At 36.3% G+C, this 27,198-nt stretch overlaps 1 protein-coding gene across 1 annotated transcript in view; it reads left to right on the plus strand.

Annotated features, from left to right (window-relative positions):
- The first annotated feature begins 10,292 nt into the window (after window positions 1-10,292).
- LOC131144967 (uncharacterized) overlaps window positions 10,293-27,198 on the plus strand; it is a 111,340-nt gene continuing 94,434 nt past the window's right edge. The window contains exon 1 of the mRNA XM_058094004.1: window positions 10,293-10,468. Within this exon, the coding sequence (XP_057949987.1) occupies window positions 10,293-10,468 (176 nt within the window). The remainder of the gene's footprint in view (window positions 10,469-27,198) is intronic.

Raw genomic sequence — 27,198 nt, forward strand, 5'->3', positions numbered from 1 at the left:
GGGGGAGCTTTCTAACAATCTTAATTCTAAAAAGTGATATAAAAATTGGTTTAAAGCATTCATTGGTTTAGACATTACGAATTTGGTTGTGTTTTGAAATGCATAATCTTCATATCTATTACATGATGATGATTGTATTTACGTTTTACGTTTTACGTCTTGATCATACTAGAACTGTTTGGATTAAGTAGTTGTGGATAAACTATTAATCTTAAAACTCAAAATAGGTCATTTTTATATGCATATTTGGGAAAATGTCATATTTTCAAATAGCATGCTGCCGAAATTTGAAAAAAAAAAAATCCCAAACTTATCTTGTGTATTAATGTATCATACCTAATGCCTATGGGTGTTTATTTTATAGCCCATTTTTCTTTTTTCCAAAAGGGAGAGATAGAGATGAGAGGAAAAAATTGGGTAGTACTTAGTACTTCAAAAATTATTTGCATCAAAAGATTTTTTTAAAAATTATGCATATTGTCTATGTCTATTCCAAGGCTAGTCTCCCTCTTTAGGCCCATGCCTGGAAATACAATAGATGTGTATTACAATCAAATGGTACAGTGATTGTATTTTCATGTAAAGCAGATATGTACCCAAATACGCACAATTACATACACCACAATATGATTCAATATGTAAGCTCAGTGTGGTCTAGATAGTTCAACTCTCAAAGGTATTTTCTATCAGTGTAATACGTACGTGAGAGTGTCAATGACAGTCTGTGTATTTCAAGATATTCAATCAAACGTGCTCACATAGAATATCAAGCAAGCCTCAAGAATATCGATTAAAATAATATCTTTATCATATAAATATGTATATGCTTGGACTTGCAAAATATATATAATCTTTGTTTTCAGCAAAAATATATGAGTGAATAAATATTGCAACAAAGATCACTATCACACAAACAAATACCTCATCAAATATTTTCCAAGATAAAAGCATAATAGATATTTGAAAGTGTTTGAAAAGTTTTTGCAATCCAAAAACAAATACAAACTTCTCAAGATATTGCAATGACCATGCAATACTGAGAAGTTATAAGTTTTCTTAGGAGAGACTTATTAACAAAGTCCCCTAAGAATACTTAGGTTTAGCTCTTAACAAAATTATACCAAGCAACTAGAGCAAGGAGAGCAAACCTATGGAAACAAACACTCAATCCACTTACAAATCATGTAGGCACTAATAAATAGTAAGCATGAGTGAATGAGGCACAAAAATGAGTAGTATAGGCTTTTGGATTTTCAGAGAGTTCTCCCCTAATCAATGTAGCTAATCTCTTGTCATTTTCACAAAATAATCTCATATATATAGGCATATGAGAGAATATGACCATTGGGGACCTATTGGGTATTATTAAGAAAGTTTAATGATGCTTTTAGCATTTTAACTCTATTTAAAAAATATTTAACTGTAGTAAAAATCAGGGCAACCCGAGAGGTCCGGTCGACTAGAAATGTTTCAATCGACCAAGTCTCATATGGTTCGGTCGACCAGGTGAGGGTGATTTTTCAATTTTTCGAGGTTCGATCGACCGGCCCATTTTGAACTGGCTGGTTCGGTCGACCAGACCATTGGGATTTCTCCTGAGGACCCTCGGTCGACCAGGTAGTTGGTGTACAAACCTGGCTTGGTCAACCAAATGGTCAAGATGTTGATTAGAGAGGGTTTCGGTTGACTGAGGCTTTTTGAACTATTCTGGTTCGGTCGACCAGGGCCTTACTCAACTGTTGACCCAGGCCTAGTTCGGTCGACCAGGCCAAAATGAACTATGTTGGCTGGTCGACCGAAAGTGCACCGAGTGTGCATTTCGGTCTCGTTTCGAAACATACAAATCCTATTCAAGTGCCTAACAAACATATGTGCAATTGTATGTGTCCTAGGGTCATTTATGTCCAAAGTTAAGACACCGAAAAAGTCTGGTGTTGGTCGACCTTTGGTCAACCGAAGGGTGAACCCTAAGGTCTTTCTACGGTCACTTTCATTTTGAGCTTACGTATTCAGTCATGCAAGTGATGCATGCAATTATTACAATCAAAGCCCTATTTACTATTACAGACCTTTCCTACTTAAATATTATAGACCCAAATATAAATTATAACAAATAAATTATATCTAGGGTCTTTAGAGTCTTCGTTTTCCTCCAGGTCTTAAAGTGCCATCGTAGGATACTACCAAGATAAACCTGCACATCAACTCGGTAGTAATTAAATACCTGAGTATTTGTCATAATCAAAACAGGGTATGACCCATAAGGTCAACAACAATCACTAAGCATCTTGCAAGCATTGAACACGTTCATCTCCAATGTCATATTTTCGAATGTGAGCTTCAGTACTCCACTTCGACAATTTATCGACGCATTACAGGTAGCAAGGAATGGGCGTCCAAGTATGATAGCTGCCTGGGAAATGGAAGGGATAGGTTGTTACATATCCAAAACCGCAAAGTCAACTGGGTAGTAGAACTTGTCGACTTGAACCAATACATCCTCAATAACACCCCGTAGTAGCTTCACTGATCTGTTAGCCAATTGTAGCACAATAGAGGTCTTCTTCAGCTCACCTAACCCCAGTTGCTCATATATCGAGAATGTTAGTAAGTTCACACTACTCCCCAAATCAAGTAGAGCTTTCCAAATGCGAGATTCACCGATCATAATGGAGATGGTGGGAGAACCAGGATCTCTGATTTTCTGAGGAGTTTCACTCAATATCAAGCACTAACCTATATGTCAAGAAAGCCTTCTTCTTTACCCTCAATTTCCTCTTCACTATGCACAAGTCCTTAAAAAATTTCACATACGAAGGAACCTGTCGAATGGAATCCAGAAGTGAGATATTGATCTTCACCTACTTGAAGATCTCTTGAATCTCAGAATGGTACTTGATCTTCAGACCAGTTGTCAATCTTTGAGGATAGGGTACCCTGACTCAGTACTCCATACTAGTCTCGGCCTCCATATCAGCTGACTTCTTTAATTATGGACTTACTTCCTCTGATTTTTCTTTAGCCTCATCTGCCTTAACTGCAACTTCTGATGTCGGGGCAATTGTTTGCCCTTTAGTAGATATCTCGGGTCAGGGAACTTCCTTGCCACTTCTCAAAGTAATGACGACCTTTTCCATCTCAATGGAATCCCCTGAAACATTATGCACTAGCTGCTGTTGCTACCGATATACCTAAGGATTAGGCAGAGGTTGTGCTGAAAATTTTCCTTTCTCCAAGGTACTCAACTGTGTGTTGATCTTATTAATGGCACCCTAGTTCATTGTTACTTGTGGCCTAAATTTGCATGAATTTCTGAAGAGTATCCTTGAGAGACCTTTTCGATGGAATGGGTGCGACTTTAGATGGAAACCCTGGAGGTGAGTAATGTTGAGAAATCGGATGTGGCTGATACGGTTGCTGAGGTTGTGGTGCAAAAAATTGATGAGGCTGCTGAGACTGTGAAAAAAATTGACCAGACTAATCATTCCTCCATGAAAAAATTAGGTGATTCTTCCATCCTAAATTGTAAGTGTTTGAGACGGGCTAATTGGGAGCTCTATTAACCCAATTTGCTGACTGAATCTAATCAGACCTACTCTCTTGCACTATTGTTAGAATCGAATAATTATGGGCCTTATGGATAGAGTCGGCATATAGAGAACACACCTCATTTGATTTCTCCACTTTCACCTTCTCTAACTCTATAACTTCTACCCTCCTAGCTAATGCAGTAATACGAGCCTGGATATCAGTTTCCTCCTTTACCTCATATTTACCTCCACCGCCATTTGCCCTGAGAGGTTGCACTGCCATTGGTGCCCGATTAGATTGTGTATTCCACTGTTGTGCACTTTCAGCTAAGTAATCAAAGAATACTAGTGCCTCATTTGCTTCCTTGCTGAAGAACTCCCCATTACACACAGTCTAAACAAACTGCTTACAATCGGGAGTGAGAGCACTATAGAAATAATTTACCAGCCTCCAAGACTCAAACCCATGATGTGGATAGATATTTATCAACTCTTTCAACCATTCCTAACAAGCCTGGAAGGTCTCATCGCCTCTTTGCATAAATTGACTGATTTCTTCCAGTAGGAACTGGGTTCTCTAAAAAGGAAAAAAATTATGTAAGAACTCACGCTGCATATCAGTCCAATTAGAAATGGAGTTGGGTCTTAGAGAATTGAACCATATCTTCGGTTTATCCCTCAAGGAAAAATGAAATAAATGAAACTTAATGTATTCATCAATTCCTACTCTAGTAATGAAGGTAGTACATGCCAACTCAAAATCGGTCAAATGTTGATAAAGACTCTCATAATCCATCCCGTGGAACTGAGGTATTACTAACCACATATCATGCTTAATAGTGAAATTCGGTGCATGATTTGGCAAAGCAATGCAGGATGGTGTAGTAGTGCATGTAGGCTGCAAAAAGTCTTTCAAAGTGCATGGTGCAGGTGGAGGTGTAGGTGGATGTTCAGCCATAGTTTCCTCAAAATTATCTTCAAAATGATCACTCAAATCAATTTCAGTGTTCTCACTAAGAAAAAAATTAGGAAACCTACTACCTGTATTAGGTGAAAGTTTGTATAACCTATGTGAAATGTCTCGAACCCAAGGCATCAAACATCAACCCAAACAGCAGAGAGTCACTAACATAGCAGCATACAAGCATGGTCAAAATGTTTTTTTTTTTTTGAAAATATCATATTTTTTTGAATTTTAAAATTATGAAAAAAATCAAATAAATTGAGAAACACTAGATGGAAACTAATTCTGCACTCCCCGACAACGGCGCAAAAAACTTGACTCACTTCTAAAAATGAGTAGGACTATCGTTATCCCAAGTATAGGAGTTACGTCATGTAATAATTAGCCCAAATAGGTCATATCGTCTCCACGGCGAATGTAGATTAGTTTTAAACTAGTGCAAAATAGGGGGAAAAAAAAAAAACAACTTTACTGAACATGGTTCAGATTCGATTTCTTGGGATTTTTGAAAGCTTGTGATGAAATTGAAATGACACAAAACCTAAACTAATAGTTTAACACGCATAAAAACAACCAAACAACTCACAAATTAAACAAAGATAAACTAAAATTAAACCTTAACAATGACTTGAGATTAAACACCCAACCTAACACAATGATAACTTGAATGAAATATAAAGATCATGCCATACTCAACTAAATAAAAATAAACTAAACTAAATAATAAGTAAAGTTCAACTAAATAAATGAAATATTCCTAACAATAGATAAACTCAAACAACTCTTAAATAAATATAAGTAAATTTAAACTAATTAAAGCTCTAACAAGATATTTATAATGACTTAAAGTAAAATAATAAATTAACTCAAGCTAATAGAGAACCCCAACTAAATATTTAAAATGATATTAAAGTAAAAAAAAAAAACACTAAACAACAAGGTTCCAATAGAATATTTAAAACTGATGTAAAAGTTAAAAAAAATGCAACTAAAATAACAGCAAGGTATTTTTAAACTAATACAACTAATAATAACAAAGCAGAGGGAGAGAATAATCTAAACAATGACCTTGAAGATAACTATTTAATGCAATAAATAACTCAAACCACACATTAAAATATCCATCGAAAATGACAAAGAAAAAGTATTAATAACTCAACAAAACTATTTAAATACACAAGAAGATAGAGAGAGAGAGAGAGAGAGAGAGAGAGAGAGAGAGAGAGAATGAAGGTAATGGAGGCTGGCCATGAGCTCCACACAACAATAAGCTGCTGTGTTCTCCTCTGTACAGCGACGCGGATACCCAGGAGACACCTCCAGCTAACCCCTAAATACTTGGTTAAAAATCCTAGCTACAATTCCCTACCCCCTTTTCTCCTTTATTTCTTTTGGTTTTTCCCTTTTCATTTTTTTCTTCCACATAGCCAGCACCTCACCTCCTTCACGTGCCAGCGCCCCTAGCTTCCTAGTTCCTGCCAGCTTAGCTACCTTGTGTGCCCAGTGTGCCACTCTCCAAGTCTCTCCCACGCCTCACTTTCTTATACACACATGACCATTCCTTTTATTTTGCATGGTCGGGCAACATCAAGGACCCGACCCACCCCTCTTTTTTTTTCATTTCCAGTCACACATGGCCCAGTGAACAGAAGAGGTCTCACGTGCTGCCCTCTCTTCGGGCATGCACCCGCATGGCCCATTTTTATTCACACACGGGCTCTTTCTCTCCTTCAATTTCTTGCTACCCTTCACAAGCCCACATGCACAAAATACATATATATAGATAGATATATATATGTTCACATATATTTTTTTTCTTCTTGATTTTTCATTAAATGTCCAAGGGAACCTTCAGCACATAAATTCTCAATCGATGCGCATGGATTGCATGGCTTCTTCATGGGCTCAAACTCATGCATACATAGCTCTCCTTCATGGTTCAGTATTAATTTTAAAAAGTATTCCTGTGATAATAAAACACAAATTCATAAATTTATGGCAAAAATAGGATAATTATCTCAAACGAGCTCAATATTGAAATACCGAACATAACTAGACATTTAATTAAAATTTATAATCTTTAATTAATAATTTTAAACGCTTAATTATGCACTTTTGATGTATAATCAAGGATCTCTTGGCTGACCGTGTCTTAAAACAAATGGGTTAATTTTCTCCTGGGTCCATTGCCCCAATCTCAAAGTAGATGTCTCAATTTGTTTTTGGGGTCAACTACCCCAGTTTCAAAGCATGTTAATCCATGCCTGGGGTCGGCTGCCCTAGTTTCAAAGCATGTCAATCCGTGCCTGGGGTCAGCTGCCACAATTTTAAAGGATGTCAATCCATGCCTGGGGTTAGCTACCTTAGTTTCAAAGGGTGTCATTCTATGCATGAGGTCAACTTCCCCTGTTTCAAAGGATGTCATTCTGTGCTTGGGGTCAGCTGCCCTAGTTTCAAGAATTACTTAGTCAAGGATGCAATAAGGATGTTCAGAAACTTATTCAACAAGACAAGTATGAATGAATGATGCTCTATTGTTATATGTATGTGTGTTGCTACATGTGATGCTATAATGCAGGGATTTGTTGCTATACGTATGAGATGATGTGCATGTAGTTTGTATTTTCTTTTTTTATACAATGCATGAACTTTCTTCTCCAAACGTGCTTGTAATCGAAAATCTCAACTTTGACTTCCATCTTGATATAGATGCCCCTGAATTGGTTCCCCAAAACTTATTATGGAATCTGCCCTAGTAAAACTTGTTTATCACTGATCTTGGCCAAGTTGTCCACTTTAATTCCCTTTTGACATAAAGGCACCTAAATTGGCTCTTCTGGAACTCAGCATGGAATTTGCCCCAGTTAAATGCATCTATAACTACTCATAGCCATGTTTTCAATTTTCCATGAAGATGCCCAAATTGGCCTCACTAAAACTTAACGTGGAGTTTGCCCCAATTACATTCATCTGTAATAGATTCTGTTCACTTGGCATTCTTTCAATAGGGACCTTCTCTGTGATTCCTTGAAGATACCTTCCTTGACTATCCATTCCTCTTTTGGAACTTCTAATGAGTGAGGAAGGGAGTCTATTTTTTCAAAGGATGAATGTTCATGCATTTAGGACATCAATTTGCTAAATCGAGAGATCAGATGCACAAAATAGATGTTTTACCATGTTCATGCAATATTGAAAGGAAAATTTTATACCAATATTCGAGAACCATACGATGATGATGTTAATTTATCAGATTGAATGGCCGATTTTCTCCTTTTCTGCCTCATTTTTCAATGAACCCACTGGAAATCTCCGATTTATCCGTTGCCTCTAGTCTAGTTAGTTGAACCTGTGTTTTTATCTCAAGATGGTCTTTAGGACTTAGGATGAAACGTAGGCTTAGGGATTTACGTTTTCATAAGAAAAGGGAAACTAAGGCCCAAAACTCCCATCCCATAATGACGTTTTACATTGAAGCTTTTGAAATATATTGACCAAACTTGTCCTTTAAACAAGCTGCGTATGCACTTTTTCAAGATCTGATCATTACATAGTCCAGACTCAAACATTGAGTCTGAAAAATCATGTAAGGCAACAATGAGTACACCAATCTGGTGCAGACTTACATTTCATTCGTAATATAGGCTGTGGATATTGGTTAAAGAAGAAAAGGGATATAATAGGCTCGAAAATTATTAATCTCATCAAGGGGTGAATTGGTCAAAGATCACAGATGAAGTAGGTCCCTTACTTCTTTCTTTCTTTTTTCTTCTTTTTTTCTTATGGTTCTTTTGCCATATTTTCTTTTCATTTTATGGGAGAATTGTAACTCAATTTTTTGTTTGGAATTCGTTTGGGACTGAGCTTTTTAAACTACCCCAATGTGGGGTGTGATCATTTAACAAGTTAAATAGGAAATTGAATATTTCGGGATCAACAGGGATAACAAAGGGTTTTTCGTTTCTTATTCCTCTTTATGGGTAGCATAAAAATGGTCTGCTATCATTTTAGGTAGTCAATTATTGTCTTAGATAATTTGTTAGACTCTTAAAATCCCAATCCTAGCTTAATTTTAGAGAATGACTTTTTAGAAGAAATGGTTTGTCATTCAGGTTTAATGGGTTTAACAAGTGGTGGATCGGAACTTGGTTTTTTATGGTAAAATTGGTCGGCCATAGGTGGCAATCTATCATTGATCAAAAGAAAAGCGATGAGCATCATAAACTTACGAAACAATCAACACCATTTCATGATTTTTGATGCGTGAATCCATAGGATGAGAAAAATTGTTTCATCTTTTTTATCCTTCCTTTCCTGACCTTAATTTTTCAAAATTTAACATCATTTTTTGGTTTATGAATACTGGTATTGTTGTTTTCCCTATTCCTGCATGAAATGTGAACAAAAACATTCTTGGCAATTGAACTTGTGATGAAAATACATAACTTCATTTCATTGAAAGGAATGAATTTCTCTGAGACAGAAATGTCACGGGATTATAGAGAGGAAATAAAAATGAAAATAAGGAAGACAAAAGCAACATATGAAGTGAATGAGATAGTCAAAATTCTACCAATTTTTATTTTGTCACAGGTGGCAAAAAGGCAAATCAATTCATTCAGGCCACAACTGATATATTCCTATGACTAATGTTGGTAACAACTTCATTCCCCATGCTTTAGTAGAGGATCATTCTAGATCCCTAGCTTCTTATCATCGAAAACCAACCAACCAGTGTCCCTCAATGATTGGACCTTGTGCTTAAATGTCCAGCAACGAACCACGGTGTCGCTAGGAGAATTGGAGTGATACGCACACCGAACATCTGGATCATACCATTACAGGAGGGGATGTTGTACAACTATTCTAGGGATTATCATGATGAGCTTTATTTTGAGTAACTAAGGGAATGACTTTGAATAGCTCATGGGAATCGGCTCCACCTTGTTAGGACCTTTTTGCCATGTCTAGGTATTCTACCTATTTGGCATAGGTCTTAGACCAACCAGCTAGGTTCTTGTGCCCAGATGTGCTATATGATGAATATGGACTTCAAAAACAGAGTTCCTCCTATCTTCCTGGTTCCGTTTGCTTTGGTAAAAATGCCCTTGAACCATCTTGCTTCATCGTCTTTCTTCCTACTAGTCCATTTCTTACTCAGACCAGTATTAGAATTACCATCCTTGACCAGGTCTGCCTTGATGTCAGCCATAATTCTTCCTTCTATGACACAAATATCCACAAAAACATAGGGAGTAGCTCCTCGAAGATGTCCATGGTAGGGGTCTTTCATTGTCCTTACAAACAAAGTAATAGCTTCTCGATCACCTACTGGGGGGTTTACCTGAATCGCCACATCTCTCCATCTGTAAGCATATTCTCTAAAGGTCTCTGTGGGCTTCTTCTCCATCTTTAACAGGGCCATCTGATCTAGCGTCATCTCCATAACATGACAATATTGAGTTATAAAAGCATTGGCCAGATCTCACCATGTGCGAATTCATGCCCTACCTTGGTGGATATACCTTCTGGCTATCGTACCGAGTAGACTACTCTAGAAACAATGTATCAATAACCTTTTGTCATCAAAATAAGCTGCCATCACCTGATAGTACCATCGTAGATGGGTATGAGGACATTGGGTGTTGTCAAACTTTTCAAAGTTCGGCACCTTGAACTTTAGGGGAAGCACTACTTTGGGCACCAAACAGAGGTCTGTGGGGTTGACGAAGTTGGACGCATGGGTTTTTTCAATAGCTCTTAATCGTTCTTCGAGCTCATTGTAACGATACTCGACTATGGATTTGCCTGCGCCTACCCTCGTAGTCATTACTGGAGGTACTCCAACTCCTAGTATTGGCGCAGCTAGGATAAATGTGGCCATATTCAGTGGTGGGCCTTCTAGGATAACTAGCGGTGGTTCAGATGCTTGTCCATGGAATGGTGTTAAACTTGGAGCATGGATGGGATCCATGTAAGCTTTATTATCTTGCTCCTACACTATCTTTACCTTTTCTAGTGGCAAATCTAGTATCCTTTTCATGTGGCTACTCAACTCCTCATGTCCTTGCTCTATGCCCAGGACCTGCCTTTCTAATTGCTCTGCCATGACTTTAACCTTTCTTTGGGTATTGTAAAGGTGGGTAGAGATCAACTCAATCTTAGAATTTTGGTCTTTAGTTTGACCTGATTTTACAGGAATTTGGGATGTGATTACTAGCCCATTGGAGATGAAATTTTATGCTTAGATGCATGCAATGCAGCCTAAATAGTCATTTGGCCAGGGTTTCGGGAAAAAACCTCATTCATTAACGATCTCGGGGATGATCCATTTTCCCCTTGGTAGGGTACTTTGGGGAGATAAAATTAGACTTTTTTACAAATGAATTGGGCTCTTTTTGAAATATTGGCAAAGTGATATGGAGGCCTAAGTGGACGCAGCACGTTCAACACATCACCGGGCATTTCAAGACATATATACAACAGACATGGATTACAAAATGTGAAGAAGGATGTAGCTTCTGTCCCGACCCCGGGGTAAGCATATATATAGGGTTTTCTACGGCTCTATCTTAAGCAAAGGATCTTGGATAAACAATATGTGGTTAAGCTCTAACCCTGTGGAAAAGGTCCCTAAATTGAAACTTTAGCCTCCCTCACAGAGGTCCAGACAAAGCTCGCACTGAGCGGAGTGGTTCACGGGTCCCCATAAGTCCTGCCACATGGGGACAAACCCTATTACACTCCTATCTATTCCTAAAAGGGAAAGCCCGAGTATAGAATTGTGAAAGTGTGTGGACTCAGTTTTAACCTGATCCCTCTACCCCACATTTATTCACGTGCTATTTCAAACAAATATTCAAATTTAAGCTAAAATACTCACATGCTTATTCAAACAACTATGACAAAAAATATTCACATGGGCATTCACACGCTTATTCAACATGATGAAAGCCAATATTACAATTCAACATGCTTATTCAAAGAATGTGGAAAATATTCATAATTAACATGCTTATTCAAACAATTATGGAAACAAAATATTCACAATTAACTATAATTAATCAAAGAGATGGATGCAGCATGTATGACATGGCACAAAGTACATAAAAAGGACCGGATCTAGTCATGTGGAGAAGGATGAAGCTCTTGTCCCAACGTTAGGTCCATTCACCTCTCATACTGGGTTCTTTGGAGCTCTACCCTAAGGGGGGAATCCTATGGGTAATCATGTGTAGTTAGGATCTAATCCTTATTTATGAAGGTCCCCAAATTGGACTTCAATCCTCTCTCACAAAGGTCCGGACAAAGCCCACACTGAGCGAAGCAATTCACAGGTCCCATCAAGCTTTAGCCATGAAAGGGACAAACGCTATTACACTCCTGTCTAATTGTAGTAGGTAGGGCCTGGGTATAGGGCTGTGAGAGTGTGTTAAATCATATTTTCTGTCTAAACCCTCTACCCCACATTTGTCCACATTTTATTCAAGCAAAATATTCACAAGTAATCTCATGTTTAATGAAACAGCAAAGGAAACAAAGAATCATGCTTATTCAAGATATTCACAATTCATTGCATGGTTAACCATGGAGATAAAGCATATAGAACTAATCATGTTCTTATTCAAACACAAAAAGAAAGTCAAGCATTTACAGTTAATCCTATACACACAATTATTTATGTATGTACAATCAAATTATAAATTTGTACACAAATGAAAGGGAGTACTCACAAAGGCTTATCAAATTTGAATTTTGGGATAATTCTTGACTAATTACCAGCTCGATTCTTAATTTCCCTAGCGGAGTTGCCAAGATGTCACGACGTCCCAAACCTGCCAAACACGTATAGGTGCGGCTGCGAACTGGGAAAAATGTTGAATTTTGAAAAGAATATTTTCGTGGAAATCATGGTGTGACGCAGTCACTACTAACCTTTTGAAGTGTGGTTAGAACACTTGATTACTACCCAATTGAGTAGAATCGGTCTGCGCTACCAAAGTCAGGCTCGGGAGTTCGGTTACGCGATGGGAAGGTAATTGCACCCCCTACGCACCCGTTCTTACAAACGGTACCTAATTAATGAAAAATTATCCCAAAATAAATCTAATAAGCCTTCTTATTTTACTCACTAAAAAGTGTGAAGAAAATCTACAAAATAAATACTATATAGATATTCCCTCATAACCAAGGCATACCATACTCCAAAGAGCTTAATGCTTCCCATTGTAATCATCAGGATCGAAAAATTGAGAAATAAGGGTACAAAATACACTCCCAATTTTTTTTGAAATTTTGTGGGATTTTCCTAAGTATGAAAAGTAATACTCCGGGAGGTTTTTGGATTCATTTAGGATTTGAGTCCTCCAAAATATTTTATATGGCCATTTCTGAATTTTTTGTGATTGTAAAAACATTTTAATGATTTTTTAATATTTTTTTCCTGCATATTTAAATAACACAAAGAAAATTAAAGCAAATATATGTGTGAAAGTATTTTTAAAATTTTTTCTATGTTTTTTTTTTGAATTATTTTTTTCAAATATTTATGATTTTTTTGGATTTTTGTGAATTTATTTAATTAAAATATGAAACGAACCAAAAGACTAAATCGGTTCCATGTCGGTTCAAAGGAACCTATCGGTTCAAGAAAGAATCGGTCCAAAAGGGGTCGACCAGTTTTAGGCCCGGTCAAGGCCAACGAAGCAACACAAGATGCCCTTCACGTGGGTGGTGTGTGTGTGGAATGCTTGAGTTCGCGTGTGTTAGTGTGTATTTTGTGCATGCATGAGTGCTTGTTTTGGTGTGTATTTAGTGATATGTGTATGAGTGTGTGTGCCTATCCGTGTTGTGTATGTGCATGAGTGTATGTGCATGTGCATGGGTTGTGTATGTGCATAAGTGTGTGTGCATGTTAATGGGTGTTGTGTACGTGCATGAGAAGGTGTTGTAGTGTGTGTTGTGTGCATGGTTGTGTACGTACATGAGTGGGTGGGTTGGTGTGTTGTGTGTAGGCATGAAACAGTGGGTGTTGGGGCATGAAACTATGCGTGTTGTGGTGTGTGTTTAGGTGCGTGTAGTGATGTGTGTACAGTGTGTGTTAGTGGTGTGTGGAGCAGCATGTGCGCAGGTGTGCGTTGTGTGTGTTAGTGGTGTGTGTACAGGTGTGTGTTGTGGGGCGTGAAATAGTGTGTGTTGGGGCGTGAAACAATGTGTGGTTGGTGTGTGTTTAGGTGCATGTAGCAGTGTGTGTGCAGGTGTGTGTTAGTGAGAGAGAAAGTGAGAGAATGGAGAGCCTCTTCTAGGGACCTCTTTGTGTGTATCCCATCTCCACAGAAATAAAGCTCTCTAATCTTATGGGACACATGCAATGTTAATAAACTATCTGAGCCATCCTGATGACATTTCCCCACCAACCTGCTTAATCCAAGGTGTTTCCCCACTTGGTCTAACTCAGTGTACAAGTGTGCACAAAACCACATCAGATGTTTCATCATAAACCAAGGTGCCAAAGGGCACCCTCACAAGAATCAGAAACGCATCTTGCTTGCTAGGAAAAAAACTACCCATGAGAATCTTCACCAGGTATCCAAAATTATAAGCACCATGGAAACTAACCCAACTCACCGAGTCAATGCACACGTCACCGCACGCCATCGTCAAATCAGTGAATCGGATCGAGTCGATGTTGTGTGCTATGTTCTTCTCAAAATCAATGCCCTGCTAACTCAGAAACACGATGTAGTCTGGATCGTGAGAGTCACGTGAAATATCGTGATCCAAAAAGTTAAACTCCAAGATGTGCTCGTCAAGCTGGTTGAAACCAAGGTCAAGGAGATTGCTAACAGCATCTGAGAGGAAGAGAAAAAAAGAATTTGGAGACAATGATGATGATGGCACACAAGCAGATCATAAGGTGAGGTAGTGTATTGTGTGTGGCCATGAGAGAAGTGATATTGAGGGGCCACGGGAGAAGAGAAAGAGGGTGATCGTGCCTGGCGCTGGCAAAACCCGAAGCTAACAATCATAAAATTCAAGAGACATGCAAGAACCCACACGCACATGCACCCACAAAAAGGAGAACATAGAATCATGAATTTAAACCAATTTCTAAAATGTGCTCATGAAAGCATTCAGATCGAACATGCAGTTCATTTTAGTCCCGGTCGACCAAACCTCGAAAAAGTCTTCGGACTTATAAGTCTGGTCAACAGAACTCACAGTTCATTTCTTGCCCAATCGACCGAATCCCAAGAACTTCTATCGAATGAACTTGTCTTGGTCGACCGGTGCTCTCGGTTTGGACATGACCTTTTACCATGGTTAACTTTTTTAAACAGGGTTAATTATTCTCAAATGTTTTAAAATAATCATAATAAGACCCTTCATGTCCTTAACAGTCATAATTCTCCCCACGTCTATATATATGAGATCATTTGCTAAATTAATAAGAGATTAGGGAGTTAGATTAAGAAAATTCTCTCTGAATTTTTGAGTGCCCTTTCTTCATACACATCTCATATACTCATTCTTTTATCATTCTCTTGCCAAATCTTTCTGAGTGAGTACATCTTGAGTAATCCTATAAAGCTATAACTTTAATTACATTTGTTGATATTTGATTTTCATATTGAGAGTTAAGCAAAGATTTTCCCATGGATTTAACTTGATAAATCTTGTGCTAGGAAAAATTTTTAGCTTGAGGATCTTTGCATTTTCATTGCAAGATTCCTTGAGTAATTATTTGTGTGCAAAATATCTTTCAAAGCTTGTTTTCAAAGAACTTCTGTGCTTGATACAATTTGAGAAAATATTTTTGAGTTTGCTTGAATAATATTGCTAGCATCTTTGAAACACTAAGCTAATATTGAGATCTCATATACTTTGCTTTCAAAGATTAGCTTGCTTGAATTCTCTTGTGCTTGATTAGATAAAGTCATTATATTGAGTGTAGATTGCACATATATACCACTGAGCTTATAGGTCTTACATGTACGGTGTAGATTGATTATTACTTGTGCGTATTGGATACATATCTATTTTTCATGAAAGCACAATCACTGTACCAACTTGATTGAGAAAAATACTATTATATTTCTAGACATGGGCCTAAAGAGGAAGACTAGCCTTGTGAAATAGTCCTGAATTGGCTTAGACCCGGTTAGGAAATCTAGGTGCACCATCCTGTTAAGGTGTAGGTTGAGGTTAGCCCCGCTAATTGACTTGGGTGTAAAGGTTGAGGTCAGCCCTGTGCTAATTGACCTAGTTGTAATTGGTGCCGCTCCACCCGTTAAGTGAGCCTTCAGTGGAATCCTTGGGCTTGCAAGCTAGAGGCGGGAACGTAGGCACAGTTGGCTGAACCCCGATAACATATCATGCGTCTGTTTATATTTTTGCACTTTATATTTACCGCACATGTATGTTATTGTGTGAATAATGCGCATGATTTAATGCTATATATTTTACTTATCTGCGCAATTGGGTAGACTGACCCTTTGTTATGAATATACTGTTGCTGAACTAGTTGAACCTAGGGGAGAAATTTTTAAATACAATTCACCCCCCTTCTTGGGAATACATCAATTCTAACATACTATGATGGTGGTTACCGAAGGCAGTGGCGATTATGGTTGTGGAGGCTCAAATGTGGGAGTCTTTGAGAGAGAGGTTGTGGTCACCAAGGATGGAGAAGACGTTGTGGATGTCGGTTTTGACGAGGCGACAAGTAAGGTGGTGACTAAGAGTGGTCTCGACTGTTTTTGTGAGTGGAGGGTGGTAGAGATGATACCAGAAGTGAGATAAGCAGTGATGGTGAATGATGGAGGGTGAGGCCGTGAGGGAGATTTGCTCGCAGCTCTAAAGGAAGGTCTGCAGGAACCGTAAGGCATGCGAGAAAAGAGAGGTGAAGGAGGGTAAGAGGGAGCCTGGGAGGATGGGATGAATATTTTGGCGTGTGAATGAGAAGGAGAGCAGAGGAACCATAAGTTGATAAATGGGAGATGGAAGATCTAAGAGGGAGAGTGAGGCTGTGCGAGGATGACAGGTGAATAGTCCATGGAAATAAAAGACCCCTCCCTATTTATAAGGAACATAGGTAGTGGATTTGGCGTGAGATGACCCCAATAGAAAGCAATTCCCTCCAATAATTCTTTCCTTCATTCCCAATAGGGAATACTGCAATCAAATTTGCGCACATGCTTTATTGGCCTAACATGGGTTTTCAATCTTATTTTGATGATAACAAATGAAGGATAATTTAATATGTGTTGGTTAAGTGGTGATGTTTTAGGAATGCCAAAGTTCAAAAGAAAAGCAAATGGAAGCCTCAAGGATTCACAAAGTCTCATCCATATGTAAAGAGATTCAAAAGATAGCTCAAAGCAACTCCAACATGAGCAAAATATGTGGACACTTAAAGCTGACTCAAAGCTCAAGTCAAAAGGAATATAAAGCAAAATTTCATGGAAGGCTTGAAAAATAATGTTTTAGGCTTTAGGACCATGTTGTAAGTACTTCATGTTTGAATATCTCTTGAAATATTTTTGAAGCTCTTTTAGGGCAAATTATGGACTTAGAGACCTTATTTTAAACCCCGAAAAAAGTTTTTTAAGAAATAAAAATAAGAGAGCAGAAAGGATTTTTGAAACCTAAAATGAAAATTCTGAAGTTGGTCTGCTTAGACAACTGAGGTGTACCCTCAGAAGTCTGAAGATGCACCTTTAGATGGCTTAAATTTTACTTTAGATGTCTGGAGAATTTTCCTCAAAAGACTAAAGATTTAGTTCAATTTACTAAAGATTTATTTGTTGAAACACAGAACAGGCAAAAAACCCTCAAAAGACCAAACCCTCAATTCAGTCATCTAACCCTGTGTCCAATTCAAATTTTTCAAAGTATTAAGGAATATCATAAGACTAAACCCGATAAATCAGTTGTCTGAACACTGTTAATGGTAGAAAAAATTAAATGTTTTAAAATTAAAATAATGGTTTCTTGTGCCCCAAATTTTCTAAAAACTTGGAAGACACTCCAAGTAACCTTAGGCGACACAAAATCACTTTTAGTAGCTTGTAATTAGATGGTTTTACAAATCAAATCATACCCAAGAATTAAAAAATGTACTGAAAGCTATCTTGCAATCAAAGCTCTCTCTTGCTCAACTGAATTGCTGATATTTTGAATTGCTGATGACCACTCTCTGAGTTCCTATTGTTGATTTCTCATCCGGAGAAGGGACTTGGTGAATTCTAACTTGAGCTTCAATTGTATTTCAATTTGATATTTGATTATGGAAGTATCTAGTGTTCTGAATTGTACTAATATGCTCTTTATGAGAGTATTCTGGTACGTAGAAATTACTTCTTGTTTCTTGTAGTTTCTTGGACGATTCTAGGTTGTTGGATCATTGACCAAGTGTGGGGAATTACTTGAAGAGGCATTGCTCAAGCCTAGTGAAGGAGCGGCTGAGTGTGGTAATCACTTGTAATGGTTTAGTCCACCTGGAAAGGAGTATGATAATGGAATCCTTTGGTGGTATTGGCCAAAGGCGATGATGTAGGGCGGGGATAAGCCAAACCTCGTAAAAATCTTGTTGTTGTTCTCTACCCTTTCTCTTTATTTTTCAGCAAACATATATATTGTGGTGTATGCAAAATTTTTGGTTGTTGAAAGTACAAAACCAAGATTAAAAGAAGACTCTTAATCAAGGAAAGTACGTTTTGATTAAATGTTTGTGGAAACCTAAAAAGGGAGTACGTTGTTTAATCGTTTGTGGAAATATTTATTAAGAGATTGCAAAAAAATTTCATTCAAATACAGGGTTTACACTTATTCACAAGGCTACAATCCATAAGTTGATATTATCAAAAGGTTGCAAACTTCATATTGGTTTGGTTTCTTTTGTTGTTTACTTCAAGGTGTTTGATTGGTTATTTTATTGATCAAGTTTTGATTGCTTGTGTTATGTTTTGTGTTGTGGATTGATTAAGTGAATAAACTTTTGCTATGTGTTTAAGTAAGATAACAAGAGGTTAAAATTCTTGAAAAGAATTCATTAAAATTTTAATAATTCAATTCACCCCCCCCCCCCTCCTGGGCTAATTCTTTAACTTTCAATTGGTGTTAGAACTTTGCTATAACAAATCTTAAAAAGTAGTTATAGAACTTTGCACACATTGGAATAGCCCCTTTGGAGAGGGTCAATCCTCAATAAGACCACCCATCTTTTGTGGACTCAACTACACATTTTGGAAACAACATATGAGAATATAACTTCAAACAATGGATTGGAAGGCATGGAAGGTTGTCACACATGGTGACTTAATCCTAACCAAAGTAGTGGATGGAAAAGAGGTACCTAAGGAAGAAAAAGAGATGACCGAAATAGATCACAAAATGCTGCAAGTTAACTCTAGTGCAATAAATGTCCTATATTGTGCACTTGATATTAATGAATTCAATAAAGTTATGGCATGTAAAAAAGCAAAGGAAATTTGGGATATGAAACCTAAGGTGTAGTCCCAAGAGGGGGGGGGGGGTGAATTGGGTTATTTAAAATTTCTTTGATTCTTTTTGAGAACTCTTGTCCCTTTTCACAATCTCTTAAGGATTACTTGTATTTTTGTTAATGAGGTAATCAACACAAATTCCTATTTTCTAATTAATCCACAATCAACTAATACAATCAATTAACTTACTATTCAAACACAATGACCACCCAACAAAAATCAATTTGAATCTTTAGAGTCCCTGTATATGAATATACAACTCCTGTTGTTGTCTTTTGAATTTGAAAATTACAACAACATTCAAACACTTTTTCAATATCAGAACTTAATTAAACCTTTAGCTAATTAGTTTTTGGATGTTAACTAATCAACATACTTCCTTTTGGTTTTCGCAAAAGATCGATTAACCAACGTACTCCCTTTCAGTTTTCGCAAGCCCAAGAAAAAATTAGTTTTTGGGTTTACTTAATTTCTAATATGTGTTTGCTTTATAATTAAAAGTATTAAACATCCACTCAGGGTATATCGTTGTTGAAATTGAATAAGAGTAAGGATAAGAGAGTGACACCACCACTTTTGCGAGGTTCGGCTTATACCCAGCCTACGTCCTCACCTTAGGTCAACCACCCAAGGAATTTACTATATCTTGTTCCTTCCGGGTAGAACAAAAACCTTACACAATTTACTCTTTTTTTCAAGAAAAGAAACCTCTCCAAGCACCGACCTATGCTTGGTCCAACGATCCAACAAACCTTTGAATCATTCAAAGTATGAGAAGGTAGAAGTAGATCTGGGTACAAAAAATACTCTCAAAATTCAGAGCAGGTTGTACAAATTTTCAAAACACCAAAGCTAAATAAAACGTGAGAAACTCTAAAGTTTTAGAAGTCATCAATGGTTCTTTAAAAAGAATTGAGTGCAACTCAGAACCAAGCTTTTGATTTTTCAATCCACCAAAACACATAGAGTTTTTCTCCTGAAAAATGATGTGAGCAAAGGAACTTAAAGATAATTTCAGCGTAGGAAGAATTTCAGCGTATCTATTTAATCTCTTAGGCTTATCTTGCTTGTCTATTTTTATTTTTTTTTCATTTTCCCAACGGAGGTATTTATAGAACTTTCCAAAGAACAATTTCCACATTTAATTAGGTAGCATTAAATTATTGAATTAATTTTGAAATTCAAAATTTTTCAAAAAAAAAAACAATTTCTATTTTAATTAGGTAGCATTAAATTATTGAATTAATTTTGAAATTCAAAATTTTTCCAAAGAACAATTTCCTCATTTAATTAAGTAGCATTAAATTATTGAATTAATTTTGAAATTCAAAATTTTTCCAAGGAACAATTTCCTCATTTAATTAGGTAGCATTAAATTATTGAATTAATTTTGAAATTCAAAATTAAAAAAAAAACAATTTTCTCATTTAATTATATTATTGAATTAATTTTGAAATTCAAAATTTTTCTAAGGAACAATTTCCTCGTTTAATTAAATTATTAAGTTAATTTTGAAATTCAAATTTTTCCAAAGAACAATTTTGAAAACTCAGAAGGTTGGTAGTCGTCTGCCAAGACTTGGCAGTCGTCTGACTTGACCACCTAGGCACCTGTCAGTACTCAGGTAGTCGCGTGAAACCCTACTGCCTCCTAAATTATTTATTTTAAATTTTGGCAGTCGCCTACCTATATAGGGCAGTGGCCTGGCTCTGAGTATTTTCTTTTTTTACTTTGAAAACTTTCTTCCTTTGAGACCTTTTAATCAAAGACATATTTTAAGGTCTTTCAAAAAAGTGTTTCTTAGTTTGTTTTGATTTATAAGAGCTTCACATATATCTAGATAGTTTGTGGCTTTGAAGTACTTACGACAATCCTTCTAATCATGGTTTTGCTAAAACAATAAGTTCTTCAGCCTCCTTCAGCCTCTCGAGATTCACTTTTGACTTTAAGAATTGTTTGGCCTTTAACCTCTTCATTTGTTCTTCATTGACCTCAATATTCTGAGGAGCTTCCACTAGATTGACATTGAACTTCAGTTTATCAACCGTGAGACCCCTTTTACCTAAATCAAATCACTCAAGACAACATGTTAAAGCATCCTTCATTTTGTTATCATCAAAACAAGATTGAAAAGCCATGTTAGGCCAACAAGATAAACTAGAAGTACCCTACGAAGGCACCATAGATGTTAGAGACGATAGGATTGATATGTTGACTTGTGAATACGGAGCCTTTAGGATGAATTTCGATGAAACCGTCACAAGCATGTACACTAAGTTCACACACATCATGAACTCACTAAATGCTTTAGGGAAAACATATTCCACCTATGAGATGATTCGCAAAATCCTTAAAGGACTTCCACCCATTTGGGAACCAAAAGCCACAGCTATAACGGAAGGTACCTCAAAACAACCTCACTAGATGAACTCATTGGAACACTTCTAACTTATGAAATGGTCATGAAAGAAAGAAACATTGAAAATAAAAATAAGAAATCCATACCTTTAAAAGCCTCTAAAGAAAATTCATGTGAAGAAGATAATGAATCCAGTGAATTAGATGATGAAGAATTAGCATTCATAACTATAAGACTTGGAAAATTCTTCAAAAGAAATAAGAAATTCACTAGATAATTCAGAGGCTCAAAAACTAAAAAAGGTGAAACTAGTAAAAAGGAAAACAAAAACGAGCATGATCCACGTACTTGTTACCATTATAAAAATGTCGGACACATCAAGTCAGACTGCCCTCAACTTAAAAAGAAAACAAGAAAAAGAAGCCAGTTATGAAAGCAACTTGGGACAACACAAGCTCAAGTGAATCATAGAACGAGTCCCGCGAACATGAGAGGGCAACATGTGCTTCATGGCACACAACGAAGAGGTAAACCCTTACTACTCCTCCTTGGAAGATTCTAGTAACGAATCATGTAACGATTCATGTGAAAGTATGGCATCCTATAAAGAACTTCAAGATGAATTGTTTACTCTTCATAATAGGTTTATTAAAGTATCAAAGAGGAGCATAACTTTGAAAGAACAAAATGAGAATCTTAAAAATCAGCTAGAATTCTCAAAGTCTACTAAAAAAGAAAAAGACTCACAAATTGATGAGCTTAAGAAGAAAATTAATGATATGTCTCAAGAATTGGAAAAATCTCAAGAAAATGATCAAATCAAGAAAGAGCTAGAGATAAACAACCTCAAAAGTCAAATTGAAGACAAAGAAAAGGTTATTTACAACTGTACTAGAGGTAAAGAAAACTTTGAGAAAATGGTAGGACAACAAAAAATGGCTAACAATAAAGAGGGAGTAGGCTATAATGGAATTAAAAATAAAAGAAAGAAGAATTTATTTGTGGGATACTTTGTAAAACAATCTAAACACTATGCAAGTACATCCTCCACAAACATACATGAACATACTACTTGCTATTTGTGTAAAAATAAGGGACATATAATGTTTAATTGTCCATTTAAAAAGAAATATATCAAAGTAAAGAATGAATGGAAGATAAACACTAAAAATGGACAAAATTTAAAAGGAATTAAGAAAGTTTGGATTCCAAAAGTAACAATATAAATCATTTCTTGTAGGTTTGCTTTAGGTCTACTCCATCAAAAGAAAAATGGTACTTGGACTGTGGATATTCGAGACACATGACTAGAGATAGATCAAAGTTCACCACCCTCACTCAAGAGGATGAAGGATATGTAACCTTCAGTGATAATGTAAAAGGAAAAATTATTGGAATTGGTACGATAGGTAAAGAATCCTCGCTCACCATTGATAATGTTTTGATAGTTGATGGTCTAAAACACAATCTCTTAAGTATTAGTCAACTTAGTGAAAAAGGGTTTGGCATAATCTTTAAGAAAGACAAATTCATAATACAAAATCATAAGAATCATGAAATTTTGTTCACAGCACATAGAATGAACAATGTGTATTCCATAAATCTTGATAGCCTAATTTCTCAAGATGTAACTTGCTTGGCTGCCATGAGTGAAAACAGTTGGCTTTAGCATAGAAGATTTGGACATGCTAGCATGGACCTTCTATCTAAACTATCCAAGAAGAATTTAGTAAAAGGCCTACCTAATACTAGGTTTATTAAAGATAAAATTTATGATGCTTGCCAACTTGGAAAACAAATCAAGACAAGCTTTAAAAAGAAGAAATACATATCAACTAGTAGAACCCCAAAACTCATACACTTAGATTTATTTGGGTCTACTATAACTCAAAGCTTACGAGGAAAACAATATGTCTTCGTATTAGTTGATGACTACTCCAGATACACATGGGCATTGTTTCTAGCAAACAAAGATGAAGCTTGTGATATGTTAGTAAATCTTTGCAAGAAAATTCAAAATGGAAAAGGTTACAATGTTTCAAACATAAGAAGTGACCAAGGAAGAGAGTTTAAAAATAAAGATGTTGAAAAATTTTGTAATGATCATGGTATAAGCCACAATTTTCCATAACCTAAAATGGAGTTGTTGAGAGGAAAAATAGAACCCTTCAAGAAATGGCAAGAACTATGCTAAATGAAAATAATCTACCCAAATACTTTTGGGTTGAAGCTGTAAATACAACTTGTTATGTAATAAATAGGGTTTCCATTAGATCAAGCCTAAAGAAAACACCTCATGAATTATGGAAAGGAAGAAGTCCTACCATAGCTTACTTCCATGTTTTTGGATGTAAATGTTTTGTTCTTAATAACAAAGATGACTTAGGGAAATTTGATGCCAAGTCGGATGAAGGAATTTTCCTAGGATATACTAAAAATAGTAAGGCTTGTAGGATCTATAACAATAGAACACTAACTATCATTGAATCAATTCATGTAAACTTTGATGAATCAAATCCTTTTATAAAAGAAATCGAGAACAAAGAAAAGGATGATATTTCACAAAAAGTGGATGACCTAGAAATCAAATGAGAAAAAGAAGAAACCAATGAAGAAACTTCAAAAGATAATCCTATAGAAAATCTTGAATTACCAAGAGAATGGAAGTATGTAAGAAATCACCCACAAGATCAAATTATAAGAGAACCTTCTAGAGGTGTAACGCCTAGATCTTCATTAAAGAATCTATGTAATCACTATGCTTCCCATTGTCAAGATGAACCTAAAAATGTTGACGAAGCCCTTAATGATGACTCTTGGATAATAGCTATGCAAAAGGAGTTAAATCAATTTGAAAGAAGCAAAGTATGGCAATTAGTCCCCAAACCAAAAAATCATTCAATTATTAGAACTAAATGGGTATTTAGAAACAAAAAGGATGAAAATGTTATAGTAGTTAGAAACAAAGTTAGACATGTAACTAAAGGATATAACCAAGAAGAATGAATAGATTATGACAAAACTTTTGCCCCCATAGCTAGAATGGAAGCTATGAGAATACTTTTAGCTTATGCATCACATAAATAATTTAAATTATACCAAATGGATGTTAAAAGTGCTTTCTCAAATGGTTATATTAATGAAGAAGCATATGTTGAACAACCCCCCAGATTCGAAGACATAAAAGATCCTGATTATGTGTTTAGATTAACTAAGGCTTTATATGGGTTAAAACAAGCCCTAGGGCTTGGTATGAAAGACTTAGTGGATTTTTAATAGAGAAGGGGTTTTCAAGAGGAAAAGTTGATAGTACCTTGTTCATCAAAACTAATAAAGACGATATGCTTTTAATTCAAATCTATGTCGATGATATAATATTTGGTGCTACTAATGAAAATCTATGTAAAGAATTTGCAAAAATGTATGCAAGAAGAATTTGAAATGAGTATGATGGGGGAATTAAACTATTTTCTTAGACTACAAATTAAACAAGCAAAGAATGAGACTTTTATAATTCAATCAAAATACATAAAAGATATGATTAAAAAATTCGATATGGAAAATAGTAAACCCATAGGAACCCCCATGAGCACTTCCATTAGCCTTGATAAAGATAAGAAAGGAAAACTAGTAAATATGAAGTATTATAGAGGAATGATTGGAAGTTTACTATATCTAAATGTTAGTAGGCCCAACATAATGTCTAGTGTGTGTATGTGTGCACGTTTCCAATTAGCACCCAAAGAATCACATCAAATAACTGTTAAGAGAATTTTAAGATACTTGATAGGCACCATGGACTTAGGTCTTTGGTATCCCAAGGACACCAGATCTGAAATGATTAGTTACTCGGATGCGGACTATGCAGGATGTAAAATAGATAGAAAGAGCACTAGTGGCACTTGTCACTTTCTAGGACGATCACTAGTCTCTTGGTTTTCTAAAAAGCAAACTTCGTAACTTTATCCACAACTGAAGTTGAATACGTAGCAACTGGGAGTTGTTGTGCAACAACTTTATACTTGAAACAGCAACTAAAAGGCTATAACTTAGAATATACAACAATCCCAATTAAGTGTGATAATACTAGTGCTATAAATATATCAAAAATCCTAGTATCTCATTCAAGAACAAAACATATTGATATTAGACATCATTTATTGAGAGATCATGTACAAAAAGAAGGTATAACTCTTGAGTTCGTTAATACAAATGATCAATTAGCAGATATCTTTACAAGGCCTCTCAATGAAGAAGGAGTTATATCTATTAGAAGAGAACTTTGATTAATACATAGTAGGGAAGTGGTTTAAAAAGAATTCATTATAATAAAATAAGTAATTCTGGAAAATGTTCAGGCTTTAGACAACTGAGCCTAAAAGCTAAGTCGACTAAACACTATAGCACTGAAGGTTTAGACAACTAAACTTGGACTTTAGTCTTCTGAAGTGCTACTGTCTGTTCAGTTTTCAGTTCTAAAAATCTTCAGAGGACTGAACTTGTACTTCAGTCTTTTGATCCTTATTCTATCACTCTTCTGAAGCTCTCTCTCTCTCTCCTTCCATTCTCACGCAAAAACTCCTAAATCCAAGGCTCCTAACTCAAGTTTAAATCATTCCTGTGGATTTTAGGGTTTCCTAAAACTAAGTTCTTCGTTGTTCCTAATCTCCAAACATGCCGCGCACTAAGACAACTACCAACTGTGGAACGTCTTTGGGAGGAGATGAAAAAAATATAGACAGATGGTTAGTGGCACCACAAGCTAAGCATAGATACTGTACCTCTCTTCGTTCCACTAATTTCATACTTGGTAAGGTCCTAGACACTTCATTTTTTGATGAGGAATTTCCTGAAATCCTTCCTCTACTTAGAGAAATAGGATGGTTCAATTTTATCATACATCAAGCCAAAGGAATGTTTCCGAATCTTATCAAAATATTTTTTGCAAACATGGTGTACAATGATGGAGTTTTGTCTACTGAAGTTCCTGGAAAGAAAATTACTTTGAACTCTGAAATTTTAGCCCCCATCTTAAAAATCACTCCTCGTGAATTTGAATGTCCAACTTTCTCTCAATCTTGGATTTTGGAATAAGACTTCACCCCCGAAGCTGTTTTACCCTTAGTTATGGAAAATGAGTCAGTATACTTTGGGCGTCCTCCTTTGTACAAACAACTTACTCTCAAAGCACAAATCCTCCATAAAATTATTTCCTACAACATCATTCCAAAAACTGGTTCTTTTGATCACTTATCCTACATCAAGTGTCTTTTCCTTTAGTGTCTCCTCCAAGGAAAGAAACTAGATTTGGCCAGTTTGATCATCAAGTGAATGGTAGCCAAATTAGAATAAGATAGGGTTGTTCTTCCCTACAGAGGTATTCTAAACCTCCTTTTCACTCAGCTAAACCTCTCCACTCCTAATGAATTGTTCATCAAGCGAACCTGTTATGATTTTTTCAATAACACAATTTTGAAAAAAATGGGATATGACAAAGGTGATGACGGTTGGTACCTTAAACTAGGCAGGCCTCAACACACACCTACAGCAGCTCCTCCTCTTCGAGCATATGCTCAAATTTTTCTTGAAGACACACCTTCGTGGTTTCTAGCTTTTCAGAATGACTTCTCTTCTTTCCATTCCGAAGTAAGGTCCGAACTCTAGAACAATCAAGACAAGGTTGCATCACTGGATCAACGCCTCATCCGGATTGAAGATTTGCATGCTAGCTCCTCCCGAGGTAGTGATCCCATGGACACAAGCTCAGCTCCTTGTAGTGATGATGAGGACTCTAAGGAAGGGAGGGACGAAGAAGAAGAAGAAGATAAAGAAGAAGAG

The sequence above is a fragment of the Malania oleifera genome, chromosome 1, assembly GCF_029873635.1.
Source record: "Malania oleifera isolate guangnan ecotype guangnan chromosome 1, ASM2987363v1, whole genome shotgun sequence".
NCBI lineage: Eukaryota > Viridiplantae > Streptophyta > Magnoliopsida > Santalales > Ximeniaceae > Malania > Malania oleifera.